Below are 17,006 nucleotides of genomic sequence, written 5' to 3' on the forward strand. Positions count from 1 at the left end.
GTCTGGTCACTCTCTTTGTCTCTTTTTATTCAGTCTCAAAATCGAAAAACGCAAGAAATATGTGGTTGTAGACTTCTGTTATCGTCTCAGATCAAGCACTGAGCTTACACCGCGGATGCGCGGGAACGCCGCTAATCTACTCGCAATATAACAAGGATACCTGATAGCAGTCGCATGAGCGCCTCGCTGCTTGTTCACCCTTCCAACATCCATTTTCGAGGAAACCGTAGCAGATGATTTCATGACTCTTGCTCAGCGTTGAAAACCATTCTAATGGTACAGGTGGAGCATCTGGTGATAACTTTGGTAGATGCCAAATCAAGAAGACAAGAACTTCTTTCATCGCCCAATTGGATGAGCAAGACGATGCAAGTCTTTTGACCAAACCGGCAGAATCTTGTCTCTTTCGTAAATCAATCCGCAGTTATTGCACAGTGTCTGAACGATCATTGTCAGTCAATCTTCCTGGCAATAGGAGAGTCAAACTTACCCTTGCTCCCAGTGGCCCGTCTCTTACAGCCCATACCGCATTGCCCCATACGAGACAATGTCGACATCTCCAGTTCTGTCGCTCAGATTCATGCAAACGGTTCCCTTCGCCGCCCCATCCTCCTGCTACACTGCCCCCGTCAGGCGTTTGTGCTTTGTTGACTGGGCTCAGTGATCGGAATCTTCGCTTTTTCTTGCTTCGCTCTCCACGTCCCATGGAGGGGGTATCCTCCCCAGCAAGACCAACGCCGGTATAGTCGAAATAACTGCCACGTGTCTGAGCTTCTTGTTCTCTCGCCGAAGGGACCATGCCAGTGGTGGAGCTGAAACGGGCTGTTTCTCTCCTTAGTCTTCTCAATTGTCTTTCGCGGTCGCCTTCTCTCTTTTCGATCTCATCCTTACTGAGGGCCTCGAATTTGGGCTCCCACTCGGCTCCAAAATCATCAATGTCGTATCTCCAGCCTGCACCTTCTTCATGCCGCATGGCTTGATTGTCAATCTCACCTCCGCCCCAGACCCCGCCTCCGAGCAGGACCATGCCTCCTTCGCACGCTTCCTTCTTGAGGCGGAGTACAGCTTCGTAGATGGCGTGGGTGATGGCCATAACCCATTCTCCACCAAGACCCATGTCCGCACAAGTCTGCTTTGCAAACGCTTCGGCTGCTCCAGGTGGATGCAACAAGGACCATTCGAACTTGTCTTGGTACAATTTGGAGGACAGATAAATGGAAAGTGTAATAATACAGCGGTATGTGTCGTCCGGGTTCAGAAGAGGATCAACAGCTTCTTCAGTCTCATCAACTGGGAGGTCCTGAGGAGGAATGGGCGACGCAACTGCAGTCAAGGTAGCACCGTTGGGTAAGGTTTGGGGTCGTGGAGTGCCCGGAGCGGGAGTACCTGGCGTCGTAGAGGCCGGGCGAGATATGGAGGCGCCTAGGAAGGCCCGAGGAGTCCCGTCTCGAGAACTGCCATTGGCCAGGAGCGAAGGTGTGGGTGCGTTGGTGTGGTCAGCCTGCTGGGAGGATCTTTTGTTGTGGGTGTGGAAAAGAGGGTGCATGGCGACACCAGCATAGTCCTCCAATTGAGTCCTGATCTGTTGACTGACATTCAATGCAAGGGCAGTCTGGTTTGGAAGGTCGAGTTCGCGAACAAAAGAGATGGCAAAATCGTCTGGGGTCATGAGATTCTCGTGGAGATTCCACAGGAAGATGTCGCGGACCTTGAAACCCGGGAGTGGTTCAGGTCGTTTGTAGTGCGGGAGCATGCTATAGGCAGGGTCGGCTGTGCGCGGGATTGGATATGGGGTATCGGGTTGGTGAGGAGGGACATCGAGGTCAATTCGGATAGGAATGAGGGTTAAAGGGAGCTGGGCCTGGATGTTGGCTTGGGCATCGGTACTGTAAAAGCAATGGTAAGTTGGGCTGGGGTGCTGAGAGGTTCAAAGGTACATACATTGGCCTGACGTTCCTTCTTAACACCCAGTCCCGGTAGATGGGCTGTATACTGACAGGTCGGCGGGCTTCGCGACCGAGTTTGAGCTGCTGAGATTCTTTCTTTTCACTATCCTCGCGTCTCAGGGAGCGCAAACCGGTAGCTCGTCGCGGACCTTCGCTATCATCAAAGTCGTCATCATCATAGACATCGTCGGCATAATTTATCACGGTTGTCCCTCGTTTTGTTGTTCTGCCTCCGGGACCTAGGGTCTGTGGTTGGAAGACGGGTTGGAGAAGGGTGTTGGCATATTGCCTTACCCGCGGAGGATAACTGGTGACGAAAGCCTGCGCCGGGGCCATGTTGAAAGACGTGGGGATGCTATAACATGACCATGGAGTGTTTCAGGAGTAGTGCGAACTGGTAGAACCAAAAGGTCGACGTAGGGACGGGGTTTATGGTGGTGGACAGAACAAATGTCTAAGGGCGAAGGGTATGAAATGTTGGTGTCGCGATGGAGTCACGGTCCTTCAAACTGCGCGACGCCGAGTAGAGTTCAGCCCGAGAAATGCCAAGCACCTTACGGTGGTGCTTAGGATCAATTTGGGGCAACAGGTGCCACTCACGTGCCATCACAATCACTCCGATAGGAGTGCACGTGTCAAGAGACCACAGTGAAGAGGATCAGGATAGGTAACGAGGACGGTACATATATGTATTAAACATGGTAAATCTCCAGTCTCGGGACGTGTGGCTTGTTTTGTACTGGCAATTGAAAAGCCTTGCCTCCTGCGTCCTGTCCATTTCAAAAGCCCTTTTCTGACCAGCCAACCATACTATACTCCGCTAATGCCTACCAGAGGGATATCACTCAAGCCAACTCTCAACATGGACTGTTCTTGAATCAATCGCTGCTCAGATCACGTGTCATCCACGACCAACGTGTGTAACGAGTCATCGCAGGCCAATAACGCTCTAGTTCAACATTTAGTCTATCATTTCCTGGGGAAAGGGACGACAATCGTAGCACTTACCATCTCCAGGGTCCACACTCGGCGGATCCATACTTTTAGCTGGCCGTCCACACCTTCGACATCGTCTAACTCGACGCCTTCCCACCAACAACGTCGAGCCGGTTTACGCCAAAACAAGAGTAGTTTCTGTGCCATGCCGACCGCATTGCCACCAGCGAGATCTCCTTTGATGTCGGTTCGGAGTCGAGCCAGGGCAAGACTGCAGATGACGGCTTTGTTAGGTTCGCCAGCACGATGTCCCCAGTTATCATCATGATTAAAGCCACTAGTAGAAGTCAACAGGCTGGGGTTATTCACACTCAGATATGCTGCTTACCCAGCAGTGAGCATTTCAATCAGGTGTTGTTCCGTCGTGCCCACCTCCTCACTACGCTTCAAGCCGGAAAAGATGCCATTCTGCCGGAGGAGTGATTTTCCAGCGGCACGTTTGACTTCGGTCATTTCGGCCTGTTCAATATCGGGTCTTGGAGGAATAACGTAGAAATCCAAATCTTCTCTCAGGACAATGATTCCTGCTCGGTCTTGAAGCATATCTTTGGTGGAGCCCTGTAAGGGCTCCATGGAGATGGGGTCATGATCCGGGGGAGTCGTGGGTGATGGGGATGCGGACGGGATGGACTGGGCGACATCTCGAAAGAAGCCCAGCATGTACTGAAGCGAGGCTGGATCATACTGTGTAAAATATGTTAAATCTCCAATGTAATAATAAGGGTTGCTAAGAATGGATATGACATGTGGGCTGGCAGGGTTGCCTACATCAACGGGGTAGACGTCGCCATCATGAAACGAGTTCATGTGGCCGTCTGGCAGTAGGCCATTGGGAAATAATGATAATAGTACAAATTCCGGCAGGGTCAAGAGTTCGTCTCGAGAGAGGGTAAATTGAGTGCCCCTGCAACATGCTGGTCAATAGCGGCTCGAGTCAGAGTGGAAGGGGGAAAGACATACCTCAGGTCCAGGGTGATGTGTTCATCTGCGGCAGCTTCTCCAGAGACTATACATGTCAGTATGATGTGCGACTGCTCTTACTTGAACCTAGGGATCACTTACCACCCAAGGTATTGATCGGGGGCCCGGCGCTTTGTTGGACTTGTGTGATGATACTCGAGGCACCTCCGGCGGCAGCCATGACGTAGTTGAAGGAATTGATCGGACTTGAACCCTCTGTATAGGGAGGAGGGGCCTCTTCGTCGTCGACGGCTTTGGAAGACTGGGCCTTGGTGTCCTGAGGGAGGGCAGCCTTTGTTTCGGCTTCGGCCTTGGACTCGGCGTCGTCCTCGGCAAGAGCCTCCTCGAAGGAGGGTGCCGGAGCGGAGACAAGAAGACTATCGCAGGTGTTCTCAGTGACGGTGGCCCTGATGCGATCGAGCTCGGCGTTGGAAGGGAAGTAAAGGGAGGAGAAAGGAGGAGGAGTTGGTGACGGGGGTGAAGTCGAGGATGTAGCTGCGGAGCGGGAGAACTGGGGTGGAGGATTCAAGTCGATCTTGCCCTGGTCGTCGTCGTCAAGATGACGGATGGTCGACAGCGCCGTGGTGGGCGAAGTACTGGTGGATGGAATGGCGAGATGTGGCCAGAGAGCAAGATCGCGAGGTCGCGAGGGTGATTGGATGCAGTGATGTGGTGGTGCAGTGCTGGCAGCCAATTCAAGCGGGTGTTAGTGCCAATTCCAGATTTGGTCGGTTGAATGGCACAAACGACCAGTTGAGTGGAACAAGATGGGGCTTCTGTGTGTGTGTGATCCGGTTCGTAGTTAACAGATGAGTGTTTTAAGAGTCAAGAAACCTCAATCATAGCAGGGTCGAGGCGGCGTCGAGGTGAGTTTAGAGTATCTTGACAGGATCACAGACGGTGAAGATGGAGCATGGTTGATGATGGAAGTGGCAGAATGGTTACAAGTAGAGTTTGGGCCACTGCAAGAGGGGCAGAGATCCTCATCTACCTAACTTTAGGTGCCAACTTAGGTACCTCCATAGTAAGAATCTAGTTGTCCAAGGCAAGTTCCAGGGGCGGAAACCGAGTTGACAGCCGCAGTGACAGCGGCTGGTGGGCTGAAGGCTCACCTAAAAGGGACTGGCCTGGCTACATCTCAGGCTCTGAGGACCTATGGTAGGCTTGGGATATCAATAGACTGGATTTTAGGTGAGCCTCTAGGTTGCATTCACTAAACGACCTACTATCCTCATGTCTATTTTGTAAATCCCTGGACGGTTAGACTCGCCTAAAGTCGTTGCTACCGCGACCAGAACCAGTCCAACTCATTTCAATTCAATTTATTCATTATGAAGGAATATGGTATCTACTTCAAAGGATTCAACTTGTCCACGATACTCCTCTTCCTTTCCCCTTGATTATCGTTCTTGTCGACCACATTGCCGCTTCCTTGAGAGGGAAGAAGACTGCCACCGCTTCCTGGAAGATTGTTCTCTTTGCTTCCTGTTGACATGCCCGCTACCTTTTTGTCATCTCCCATCTCTCCTGGGCCTAACTGGGAGGTGTCGACCATTCTGTTGGCCGCACCACTATGTCCACTTGTGCCAATGATGCCTGATCCTGCTCCTGCTCCGGCCGTGGTTGAGGGACGTTTTTGACCTTCGAGGCCGAATAATTCAGAATGAGATGATGCTACCGTTGAGTCCAGCGCGTTAGCCGATCGATGACTATGGTTTGTCTTTAATTTGCAACCTCACAACTTACCCATTTTGGTTTCTGTTGTCGAGTGTTCCAAACGAGTTAGTCTTGTCGTGGCCTGATTTGTGGTTTCGTTATTATGTTGTTAGTCTTGTGGTTTATTGTGAGGTTGGAGATTGAAACAGTCACAACATTCAACCACGATGCAGGCTGCTGTCCCCTTTATTAAACAGAAACTCCACCGCCACATGGCTTCATCATCCAGCACAACTCTCTGGTTCCAATTATCCAAGTATGACTTCACCCCAGACGAGCATCGACCTCTGATCGAGCATGGCAATGACGCTGTGTGGATGTGCCCAGCCATCCAAGCCCAACGGAAAATCCGTCCGCACGACTCATATAACCCATGCTTATTGAATAAGCATTGAACACCATCATACCTGGCACAGCCATGCTTGGAGAACCATGAGAACCCCCTTGTTCCTGCCTAGACCCAAGAGACGACACTTGCATCTAACGTACAGATCGACGTTTATGATTTTCTTGTTAAAGCAGATTGATCTACGGATGCTGCCACTCGACTCTCGTCACAGCGTGCTTTTCTCGTGGCGTGGAACCAATCCTTTCCACCACCAATTTCTACCCTTTCAAGTTCGCCTGGGCAGTCAGCAGCTTCAAGGCGTTCTTCCTGGTCAAGTTCTCTTGATGTTCCTTGTCTGGAAATACCTGGGACAGATATTTGTCGTGATCCCGTGACAAAGTCCCTACAGCATTGAAGTTTGTAAAAGGAAAGTCACTTCCATACAAGATTCGATCCACCGTGACATATTGCAACAAGCCCTGGATTTGGTCGGGAAAAGCCCAGCCGGCAGTGTCAAAGTAAAATTGAGTATTGAGTCTCTCACGCACCCAACTACCAGTGAGCTCCTGGTCAGTTCCGGGCACCTTGAGCAGCGATGCGATATTGCCAAAGCGGTCGACCAAGGGAGGGAAAGTGCCACCACAATGGGGCACCTGGAACTTGACGTTGGGACACCGTCTGACCGTGCCAGATAGGAACAGGTTCATGACTGCACGCGCTGTGTCGAACAGAAACTCGAACATGGGCCGTGGGAAGTCCGGCAGGGGAATTGCTGGGTCTCCCGCCGGCAAGCATGGAGTGGTTGGATGCATGAAGACGACAGCCTTTCTCTTTTCCAGTTCGTCGAAGATGGCGTCAAAGTCCTTGTGTCCCAGGTAGCGCCCGCCAAAGTTGGTCATGACCACGAAGCCATCTGCATTCAACGTGTCTAGCGCGTAGGGGATCTCAGCCAGGCATCCTTCCACATCTGGCAACGGCAGTGTTGCGTAGAATCCAAATTGGTCTGGCCGCCGCTTCTTTAGGTCGCTGGCAACCTCATTGACGTGGCGAGCAAGGTTGCGTGCCAGTAGATTATCCCCGTTCTTGAGATAGCACCCAGGACTACTGACGCTGATGATTGATTTTTCAATGTTGTACTCTTTCATCAGTGCTAGATGGGAGTCTTCATCCCATTGCTAACCCAAGACATTATGAGCGCAGGCTGAAGATGATTCAACAAGCATAATGCCGAATGGGACTTACAGGAATATAAGGGAACCCATCGGGGCTTTCATGGCCATTGGCAGCAAGTGCTTCTCGATACTTTCTATTCTGAACTTCAGTCTTGTATCCTAATGGCAAGGACTCGCGGTGAGCAGCGATCTTACTCGGGAAGGTAATGACTGTGGAGGTCGATCTTGGAGTACGGTGACATGGTGTAAACAGTCAGGAACAAGGCTAGTGTTCTAAGTACAGCAATCAAGCTTTGGATCAAATTTTCTTGGATTCAAGATGTTCTGCAGTCTGTCAATAGGATCAGAAGAAAACAAAGATTGAATCGACGCCACCATCTGTGCGGTGAGCCTGATCGTCAGTTCATGTAAGGCCACCTTGAAAGTGCGTTTGCGGGGCACCGGGGCACTTTGTCACATTCGCGGGGGTTGAGAAATCATCAAAGGCGGAGAAGTAAATTGTCCCACATGTCCCGTTGTTGGTACTTGAGACTTCATAGGTACCTTATATCCTTGTTCAGTTATGTACATGGATTGAGATGCTTTCTTTACCATCGTCCATCATGTCATTGTTGCTATGACTCTTTCTCCTGTTAAAACCATGCAGGGTGCAATGAAGGGTATTTGAGGAGTTAGGTCTCAACACCTGTTAGTGACTGGGTTTGAGAGCCAGCATGTTGGAGCTGGGATGTCTGGATGCTGCTCATGGCATAGTTGAGTTGATAAGTTGTATAATCATGCGATGTCGTCTTCTTGTCATATTGTTGAGCGACTGGACATGTGTGTGGCATCCTGTCTCAGCCACCCACCCAAACCGTCGAATCGTTGAACCTTCTTCACCCAGATATGATGACACAAGTTCCTGACCATCGTCGGCGGCAAGTAGTAACACGGTGGAGCAGACCATCGAGGTCCTTAGACGTCACATCCTGGTTGTGTCTCGGTGGCTAGCCAGACAGTGCCTTGCCCACCAGCTCCTTAGCTCGATCACTCAGATCCATCTGAAGCGCGAGCTCCTGGCCACGTTTGCCCATCTTGACCCATGTTTTCTGTAAGATCGAGATAATCTTCTCTTCGTCATGTTCCTACATCGCCGAAGAAGCATACAACTCAGTATTCAAACCCATGGTCATGTGATCGACCAACGTACCTTTTCAAAATCATCAAATTGATCATCCAGAAACACCAAGCACGCGACATCCTCAATGATCTGAGCATCCGAATTCCCCTTCCCTTCTCCCTTCTTCAGGTCCTCTTTCGCAATCAAAGCCGCAACCTTGTCGGCCTCGGCTTCACTGTAACCACACTCCAAACACAACTGCTTGACCTGCTCCGCCTGTCGTTTTTTGAGGAACGTCCTCCAAGCAAAATACCCGGGTTTGGTGCGCGGGTATGAATCCCGCGGCACTTCCCACCGACGAAAATGTTGAGCTCGTGCTGCTGTAGCTACCAGTGGACTGACGTCGGGGCTGTGCAACTCCAAAAACTTGGTCATCTTTTGCGCATAGTGCAATTCGTACGCTATGGTTTGTCCATCGATCTCGACTTTGTTGGGATCTTCTCGGTGTGCGGCATCGATTTTTTCAAACGCTTGTGCGAGATTGGGTGCCATCTCTACTGAAGTTGCTGTGAGATGCTGCCGCCCGATAGGGGTGGTTATGTGCTGTTGACCAGATTCAGGTCATGTGTAGGATCTATGGTAGCTCTCCGATCTATGGGTGTGATTGTACTGGACAGTACACACGAATGAGCAAATAGAAGAGCTCTGATAGGTGGGATGTTGAGAAGCGGGGGATTCGATAACGATCCGCTAAGTAGACACTGGTAGACGATCGATGGCCAGGGCCTAAAATTATATATTTTTATATATCCTGTATCGGACCAAATAATCCATTATCTTCATAATGAAGTCGTCCTAGGGCCTCGCGGGCTATAATTGTAAGTATTGTGAATTTCCACTGAGATCTTCATTGCCCTGCCCAAGAACCTGCAGTCGCCTTGAAGCCTTCCTGTGATCCCCTGACCCCTGCACTACTCAACGCTAATCCAGGTCCTTGTGCTGTGTGATATGGGACCTGAAAATGACATCATGCATTGGTTCACTACTCCACGTGTACAGATTGTAACCATACAAGGTGGGACGAGTTGCTAACATTCCTCTCGTTGTTGCTCAAGAGAGTACCATATTTCATTGTGAACATGGTGGAACACCTATTTCTATAGGGCATCTCCCACCTAATTTTCCAACAGTACACATCAAGCGCCGTGCCTGATCCATCCACTTTACTTGACGCCACTACCATCCATTTTGTGTAACCCGTCTTGATGAATCAACAGGCGACAAAGCCACATATTCTTTCCTCCCAGGTATTCTCAAGCACCTCCTTCTCTCTTTGCATATTCATCCTCCATCCTACTCTCATATAAGCGATCCGCCTGAGCTTGAGTCAACTGCTTCTGGCCTCCTGCACCTCCCAAGCGCTGTTGTTGGACCGGCGCATCACTGGGAATGACTTGCTGTTGTCCTTGACCCGCCTCGGCAGGAATACGAGTTTTGGTGGTCGTCGTCTTTTTGTGGCTGGCATTGGCTCCTAGAGACAGACTGCCTGAGACAGCCCCCGCTGCAGAGGCACCCGCAGAAGCGACAGCCTCAGATGTCTTTTTGAAAAAGCCTGCGTCTTCTGACATTGTGGGAGAGGAAAGCTGAGATAACGGGGTTTCGTAATGAGAAGTATGTAGTCTAGTAGTACTCTGCCTTACGTAGTGATTGTCTGGAAACGATGCGGAATTTAAATCCAGGGCCTAGAGATGGGGCATGGACCGAGTTATTATAGACTATTAGACCCCTAAGTAGCCATTATAAGAATGCATCCACCGTCTTCCTGATGAATAGGTTTTCTTCAAAACCGGTTTTCCATCAACATGTGGAGGAACTCGTGTTTCCATCACGATCCCTGTTCAGGTTCACAGCCATCGACATCATAAGATCTGCAAATGACCGGGACACGTCGTTTTGAGTCCACCTGTAATGGAATTTCATATACTTTTCGATCCTTGGTGGGGAAAGCATGCCCAATACGGTTATGTACGGTAATATTCTAAACAGGAATAGCTCGTCACGTGCATCAACAACATCCTTCTCTTTATTCATCTCATCTCCTTTCCTTTTGGTTGACCTCATCGTTCATCTGATTGTTCACCTTGTTGTTGATCTCCTTGTTGTTTATCCCCTTGTTTGCTTGTTCCTTTCAGTCATTGCTCTTTTGTCGCAATGGACAACAACAACACGAGAAATAATGCATGGACGCCAGCTTGTTCGTCTTCAGCATTGTCCATTTGTCGTCATGGACAATGGCAACACGAGTCTTGGTGTATGGACACAACGACAGCATACCCGAAGCTGTGGACAATGCTTGCTCCTTAAGCCGTGCAGATCCCATCCACTAGGACAACACCCAGGGCGGATTCGTCCACTATGCCTTTCTTTCAACGCGATGAGTCGCGCTGTGGACCGGACTGCCAACTCCTGAGTGACACAGCCTCGTGACAATCATGCAAAGTCATCAATGCGCAACTCCAGTAGAACAAGGTAAATTGAGCCTCACAAAGGCGCCGACAATCCTGAATCATTCCCTTTAACCTCACCCGCTACGCGTGATCGTTACGAAGGGGCTAGGAAGTGAATACTGCCGACCATTCTGATGCTTGGCATCCATTATCTGAGGTGACGACGACTTTGTCTTCACTACTTGCTTGCTGGTACAAACAAAAGGTGAGGCAGAAAGAATGATTTTTTCAGTTTCTCCCACAAAATCCTGTCTGTTAAATCTTCTGCTCGTTTTCCCATTTCACTTTCTTTTCTTCCATCACTACAACTGTACATTTCTTCGTGGAAACACTTTCCCAGGATACTCATCCTATCAAGCACTGAACCCATCTTTGGATTCTCTCTTGCATATCCACATTGAACACTATCAAAATGTTTTTCCCCAGAATTCTCCTCTTCCTCTTTGCCCTGCTCCTCCTCGCCACAGGCACAATTGCGTGGCCCGATTTCCGAGCCGTTCGTCCTGGAGACGGTGGCCCCGTGTTGACTGCTGGTCTTTTGACCGCGGTCTTCACTGGGGCCTTATGGGGTCCTTATCGCGTCTCCTATGAACCTCCTCCCCTCCCAGAGTCGGTATCCTTTGGTCTACCCATCGACAATTCAACGGCAGCGATCTCCAACAGCTCTTCTTACGTCACCCCCGAAATTATAACCCTAACTGATTTGGAGATCGCTGTCAACGACAACCGCCGAACTCTGGAGCGGGTCGATCTCGCCGTTTGCTCCTTGTCTTCGAAACCCCAACCTACTCTTACCGACAATGCAAGCGTGCTGGACACCTGTACCGCCACCTATTATATAGAAAAAGCTCCCGAGAGCACCATCGTCCTCTCAAAATGGCTCATCATCACACACATGCTCAACATTGGGCTTCTTGCAGCATCTCCTGCAATTCAACGAGTCTTGATGACGTTGTATCTCGGAGCCATCTCGACAGCTCACCAACTGTACGCTGTCTGGTCAGACTTCTTCCCTCTGGCTATCCGAGTCGTCGAATTCCTGTACACTCCTTCCGGCCAAAGAGCCCTTGCTGTGCTGGCTCTCCTCCTGCTCGCAACCGCGATCGACGCCTTCGTTCGATGGGAATGGACCCGCCGTGTTGCTAAATCTGCGAAAGATACCGCCATCATCATGTGGTGGTATTTCGTAGGCCAGGCCATCCATCACCCCGAGCTCATGATCGAAGCTACCTTGGATAAATATCGGACTCGAAAGGTCCAAGCTGTCACTGCATACCTCGAACAACAGACGGCTGAACGCAAACTTGCCGCTCGGAGAAGTGAGATTGAGATGACAGATATCAAGGCAATGGCTGCAGATCAGCTAAGAAAGGAGTACGATTATCTGATCCCGGAGCTGCTCAGGAACATCGACTTGTTGAACAAGGCTCGTGTCGCCGCTGAGCTCGCGGAACATCGTGCGCAGCAGCTGGCCCGCGAAGCAGATTATGAACAGTCTCAAGTCGCTCTTGCAAGAGCCCAAGCCGAGCGCCATGCCCAGGAGAAGGCGGCAGCACAGTCTCGTCTCGAAACGGCGCGACGAGAGCTAGAGGCCAAGGACGCCTATCGAACAATGGAACTCGAGCATGCACGCCATCAAGCCACCCTCGCACAGATCGAGGCAGAACGCCTTGCAAATGATGAGGCGGCTGCTGCATCTCGTCTGGAAGCTGCACGACAAGACCAGGATGCTGATGAAGTTCGCCGGTCAATTGAAACCGAGCAGGAACGATCCCTCGCCCTTCTCGCCCAGACAAGATCTCTACGACTGGGCTTTGAAGAGGCCGCGGCAAAGTCCCGTCTTGAAATTGCACGCCTTGAGATTGAAGCTGCACAGCTTCAGAAGCAGGCTGCAGATATTCAGCGATCTACGGCAGCAACCTCTGCTGCCGTCTCTACAACAAAGGTCGAGGTCCAAAAAGAGGCCATCGCCTCAGCAAGCCGGGTGGCGTCCAGTTCGCCACAACAACTCTTCGATGCTTCTTTCCCCTTCGGCTTTGACCGCATCATGGTATCATCAGACAATCTACACTGTGGATTGTATGCGGTCATCGCAAGTCTGACGTCTCAACACCCGACTCTGGACGTCTACCCCTCTGTGAAGGATCTTCTGGACTGCTCAAAGGGTCCTGAATACAAGAAGACATGCGAGGAGTTCGCCTTAACCAATGACGACAACTTCACCATCGACCAGATCGGTTTGATGGTGTACCTCTTTTACAAGGACAATACAAATTATAAATATAATGTCCAAGTGGGAGGGAAGCCCAAGGACGCAGCGCCGTTCCTTGTACCCACTCCTGACAGTCATAAAGATGACTGTGTTGTTGTCTGGATCTATAACGATGCCAACGGGCAGATCGTGGAGTCGAGTGATGGCGACTTCACCATCTATAGCCATTACGAGGGCTTGCGTTCCAAGGCCCCTCCCGCTCTGACAGAGAAGTCAGATGAAGAGGCAGAGGAGGAGGAATACGCAAAGCTATTGGCCCTCTTCGATGACACTCCTGTCTCGACATCGTCTACATCTGGCGATGTGAACCTGGCCGCCACTGACAACGAAGCTGAGAAAGCCGCCGATGTCCATTTCAAAGAGGACTCGGAGGTTGATTCTACTGCTGCTGGACCAGGCACAACGACTTCGGGAACTGATGTTCCCACCGAGCAGCCTTCCCCTGATGCCCATTTCAAAGAGGGCCAGGAAATTATTTTACAGGCACCGCTGCCAGAGGAGGTGCCACAATCACTGACTGTTGCGGAGGCTTCCACAGAAGCACACGACCCGCTGCCTCTAAAGAGCGAGTCGAAGATGCAGAGCGCGCAACAGAAAAGTGCTGGAAGCGATAGCATCGTTGAAACCAAGGAGGAGGAAGAAGAAGCTGTGGTGTCTGAACCAGTGGCAGAAACCGATGCCCGAACCCAGACCACCCAGTCAAACCCTTGGGCGGGCAATCTCAACGAAGACATGTCCACCTGGTTTCGCCCTGAGTCGGATACCGAGACCAAACCTGCGCCTCCGCCAAAGAAGAGTACGTTCGTTGCTATCCCTTCGGCCCTCGACAACAACTCCTTCCCCGCCTTGTCGACTTCTTTCTCTTTCAGCTTGAACCCCGCTCCACAGGAGCCTGTTGTTGCTGCTCCTAAAGAGTCGGTTGTTGCTGCTCCTGAAAAGCCGGTTGTTGAGACGCAGCCGCCCGTCCAGGAGACGTCAATTGCGCTTACGGGTGCGGCAGCCGAGTTGACGCCAGAAGCTCGGAAGGCGTTGATGGAGGCAATCACTTGGCACCTCAACAAGGGGCAGAAGCTTGACATGGCACAAGCAAACGAGGGCTCAAAATTATCCGAGCCCCAAGCCGAGAAGGAAGCTTCTGGACTGCCTTTGGAAATCGCGCCTCAGAAGGAGGTCGCCGATGAAGCTCGCCAAGTGGGTGGTGTTATCCGTGGGACTTCTCGTCAGAATGAAACAGTTTCTGATCGACGTGGATCAATTTTGAAGTCCAGCATCCGCAGATCCCTGAGCCCTAAGAAGTCATCCAGGGTGACATTCAGAGAGCCTTTGGAAGATGTGGCCAAGGAAGAGCCTGAGACCAGCAATCAGGCACCTGTTCCAGAGCCAAGTCCTGAGACAGCGCCTCTACAGAGCGCTGCTGCTGATGTTGTTCCTGGGGACGCCGGTGCTCCTCTCAAAGGGCAACAATTATCTTCCTTCAATCTCCCATTTCGAGGACAGACCACCTCTGATGGCACCTGGCAGCGACCAGTCCAGCCAGTCCAGGCGGCAAACGCACATCAGCCGCAGCAAGCTCAAGGACCTCGGGAACCGACACGACGTCCACATGACACCGTTGGAGCGCAGAATCTCAATACACAGGACCCGCGAATGGCTTTCCGTGATCCAGCACGCGATGCCAATGAATCCAACAGTGACGATGAAGGGTCGGAGTCGCCGTTCAGCAAACTAAATGACACAGAGCCGTCTCGAGTGGTCAATACATCAAGCATGGACATTACTGGCGAGCCCTCGTGCGCCGAGGTTCAGCGCTCTCTGTCTCCTGAGCTGGAGCGCCTGACTCAAGCGCTGAACTTGGAGGATCCATCAATCCATTCTGATGTAGGTATGGGCGATGCAGCTGGAGGCTTCGATGTCCAGGATTCCTATTTCCAGAATCTCTTGAACCAGGACATTGACTTTGGTGGCTCTATACAAGATACTGACATGCTGGATCTCCCTTATAACGAAGAGACCATGGCACAGCTTGGCTTCGACTTTCCCGAGTCATCTGACCCGATGGCCTCGCTGGGTCCTGGAGACCTTAGCCTGCTCGTTCCAGCCACCAATGGCTTCGTATTCCAACAGAACGACCAAGCGAGCATCCCCGGAATCGGTTCAGAGACTTTCAATACTGCCCAAGAAAACTTCGCTTCTGGATATGGTTTGAGAGGCAATACGCCTCCAATTTCATATGTCCAACCATGGCAGCTGCACTATCAAGGACTATATACTGCTGCAGGGACCATGGACTTCGGGACCTCAACCTTCATTCCCCAAGACCTGACTCTAGGGAGTATGGCCACGAATGAAGTTCAGGTTGTCCACCCTGAAGCCAGTATGCAAGATATCCTGGTCGGCGACAATGCTACAGGGACGATGGGCTTCGGAACCTCGATTGTTGTTCCACAAGACCTGAGTCTAGGGAGTATGGCCACGACTGGAGTTCAAATTGACCAGCTCGAAGCCATCAATCAAGACACCCTGATCAGCAACAATCCTCTGGCCATCGAAGTCCCTGTCGCCGAAGTCCCTGACACCGAAGTCTACAGCCCCATTGACGATAACGCAGTGTACCAAGAGTTCATGGCCAATTTCAGCCCATTGCAGTCGCCTGTTCTTCCTTCCGTACAACCAGAGGCAGTTGTGATCGCCAATTTCAGCCCTTTGCAGTCGCCGGTTCTTCCTTCTGTACAATCAGAGACAGTTGTGCCCTCCATCGAGGACGAGTCAGACCAGAGCAGTCTTGACTTGGATGGGGACAAGCACAACCCTCCAGGTTGGAAGCCACAGTCAGTGGCTGATGATCCCGATGCATCAGACGGCGCACAAGATGCTGAGCTGGATCGGATCATGGGACGAGTGTCAGAGCCGAACGATAATAGCGCCATCAACGAGCCGACCACTTCAAGCAAACCCACCGAGGGCAAAGGCAAGGACCAAGCGGCTAAATCGGGCTCAAACGATGGTAGCAACAGCAACAAGCCGACGCGCAAGCCCAAGGCTCCAAAACTCACCGAGGAAGATATAATGGACCATGCATGGAACCTCTTCCGAGACCTTCGGGCGCCGGAGCAAGATCAAGTGTCGAACAGTGGCAACGTTTCGCGAGACAGCTCGATTGATCGACTCCTTCGATCTGACTCCGAGAGTTCTGATGGCTCGTTTGATCCAACACCGCCGGGTGGGTACGACTCGAATGAGGACAACGACAACGACAGCCTGAACTCGACGGACTCGGAAGCCGCTGAGCGTGCCGCGATTGAACGTGCCTCCCAACAGCTGAAGCTCTTTGACGCCGCTGGTGTAACCCACCAAGATTCAGATTCGGACGATGATGGCCGCGCTTCACAAGGCAGCATCGAGCGAATGCTCCTGCAGGAATATGACCACTCAACCACCTCGTCAGAAGAGTGTGACAATCCAGAGAGTGGCGATTCAGACGACAACATCCACACGAGACGCCGTCGCGACAATAACACTGTCAAGAGCGGAGACTTCTCGGTGGCAGCGGGCTGTCCTCCCACTGAGGATGCTGAAGAAGACCCATGGGGAGACTCATAGCGGTCGTGACAAACCAAGAAGGACAAGAAAGATTGCTGGCCTGCAACCGAGGACGCTGAAGAAGACCCATGGGGAGACTCATCGCGGTCGTGAAACAACAAAAGAAAGACTGGAAAGATTGATTGCCTGGGCATGGAATATGGAGTTGAGAAATGAGATTGATATGTTGGACAGAGATGCGACACAGATTAATAGGAGGAGAAGGATAGAGAAAATTGAAATAAGAGTTGGAAATAGATTGCGCAAGGCAACTTGATGGTTATACGGGTGCCTATACGAAGGGCTTGAGTGGGACAGCAGCAAGTCGACGAGTCGATGGGTATAATGGTATTCTATACAAAGCGTTGACTGGGACAGCAGCAAGTCGACGAGTCGATGGGTATAATGGTGTTCTATACAAAGCGTTGACT

General features: G+C 51.3%; 6 protein-coding genes across 6 annotated transcripts; 1 reads left to right on the forward strand and 5 right to left on the reverse strand.

Annotated features, from left to right (window-relative positions):
• Window positions 1–60: 60 nt before the first annotated feature.
• PV10_05940 (uncharacterized protein) lies at window positions 61–2,411 on the reverse strand. The gene is made up of 3 exons (XM_016370678.1): window positions 1,942–2,411; window positions 491–1,886; window positions 61–438 (listed from the first exon to the last, which is right to left on the reverse strand). Exons 1-3 carry the CDS (start codon window positions 2,280–2,282, stop codon window positions 340–342), a joined length of 1,836 nt encoding a protein of 611 aa, XP_016222971.1. The 5' UTR covers window positions 2,283–2,411; the 3' UTR covers window positions 61–339.
• A 201-nt stretch (window positions 2,412–2,612) lies between these two features.
• On the reverse strand, window positions 2,613–4,799 carry PV10_05941 (uncharacterized protein). Its single transcript, XM_016370679.1, has 6 exons — window positions 4,005–4,799; window positions 3,903–3,948; window positions 3,711–3,846; window positions 3,271–3,626; window positions 2,955–3,219; window positions 2,613–2,895 (listed from the first exon to the last, which is right to left on the reverse strand). Exons 1-6 carry the CDS (start codon window positions 4,081–4,083, stop codon window positions 2,875–2,877), a joined length of 903 nt encoding a protein of 300 aa, XP_016222972.1. The 5' UTR covers window positions 4,084–4,799; the 3' UTR covers window positions 2,613–2,874.
• A 451-nt stretch (window positions 4,800–5,250) lies between these two features.
• Window positions 5,251–5,652, reverse strand: PV10_05942 (uncharacterized protein; the record flags this gene model as incomplete). Its single annotated transcript, XM_016370680.1, has 2 exons — window positions 5,251–5,576; window positions 5,649–5,652. The coding sequence occupies 2 exons, from the start codon at window positions 5,650–5,652 to the stop codon at window positions 5,251–5,253; spliced, it is 330 nt and encodes a 109-aa protein (XP_016222973.1).
• A 572-nt stretch (window positions 5,653–6,224) lies between these two features.
• Window positions 6,225–7,360, reverse strand: PV10_05943 (uncharacterized protein; the record flags this gene model as incomplete). Its single annotated transcript, XM_016370681.1, has 3 exons — window positions 6,225–7,121; window positions 7,189–7,252; window positions 7,314–7,360. The coding sequence occupies 3 exons, from the start codon at window positions 7,358–7,360 to the stop codon at window positions 6,225–6,227; spliced, it is 1,008 nt and encodes a 335-aa protein (XP_016222974.1).
• A 284-nt stretch (window positions 7,361–7,644) lies between these two features.
• Window positions 7,645–8,797, reverse strand: PV10_05944 (uncharacterized protein). The gene is made up of 2 exons (XM_016370682.1): window positions 8,308–8,797; window positions 7,645–8,242 (listed from the first exon to the last, which is right to left on the reverse strand). Exons 1-2 carry the CDS (start codon window positions 8,767–8,769, stop codon window positions 8,105–8,107), a joined length of 600 nt encoding a protein of 199 aa, XP_016222975.1. The 5' UTR covers window positions 8,770–8,797; the 3' UTR covers window positions 7,645–8,104.
• Window positions 8,798–11,136: 2,339 nt separating this feature from the next.
• Window positions 11,137–16,596, forward strand: PV10_05945 (uncharacterized protein; the record flags this gene model as incomplete). Its single annotated transcript, XM_016370683.1, has 1 exon — window positions 11,137–16,596. One exon carries the CDS (start codon window positions 11,137–11,139, stop codon window positions 16,594–16,596), a length of 5,460 nt encoding a protein of 1,819 aa, XP_016222976.1.
• Window positions 16,597–17,006: the final 410 nt, after the last annotated feature.

Source organism: Exophiala mesophila (assembly GCF_000836275.1).
Source record: "Exophiala mesophila strain CBS 40295 unplaced genomic scaffold supercont1.4, whole genome shotgun sequence".
NCBI lineage: Eukaryota > Fungi > Ascomycota > Eurotiomycetes > Chaetothyriales > Herpotrichiellaceae > Exophiala > Exophiala mesophila.

Coding starts and splice junctions, on each gene's coding strand:
- PV10_05940 (XM_016370678.1), bottom strand. CDS start 2,282: ATGGCCCCGGCGCAGGCTTTCGTCACCAGTTATCCTCCGCGGGTAAGG. Junction 1,887..1,941: donor AGAAGGAACGTCAGGCCAAT/GTATGTACCTTT, acceptor TTGCTTTTACAG/TACCGATGCCCAAGCCAACA. Junction 439..490: donor ACGGGCCACTGGGAGCAAGG/GTAAGTTTGACT, acceptor ATGATCGTTCAG/ACACTGTGCAATAACTGCGG.
- PV10_05941 (XM_016370679.1), bottom strand. CDS start 4,083: ATGGCTGCCGCCGGAGGTGCCTCGAGTATCATCACACAAGTCCAACAA. Junction 3,627..3,710: donor GCGACGTCTACCCCGTTGAT/GTAGGCAACCCT, acceptor TATTTTACACAG/TATGATCCAGCCTCGCTTCA. Junction 2,896..2,954: donor GAGTGTGGACCCTGGAGATG/GTAAGTGCTACG, acceptor ATGTTGAACTAG/AGCGTTATTGGCCTGCGATG.
- PV10_05944 (XM_016370682.1), bottom strand. CDS start 8,769: ATGGCACCCAATCTCGCACAAGCGTTTGAAAAAATCGATGCCGCACAC. Junction 8,243..8,307: donor AATTTGATGATTTTGAAAAG/GTACGTTGGTCG, acceptor TCGGCGATGTAG/GAACATGACGAAGAGAAGAT.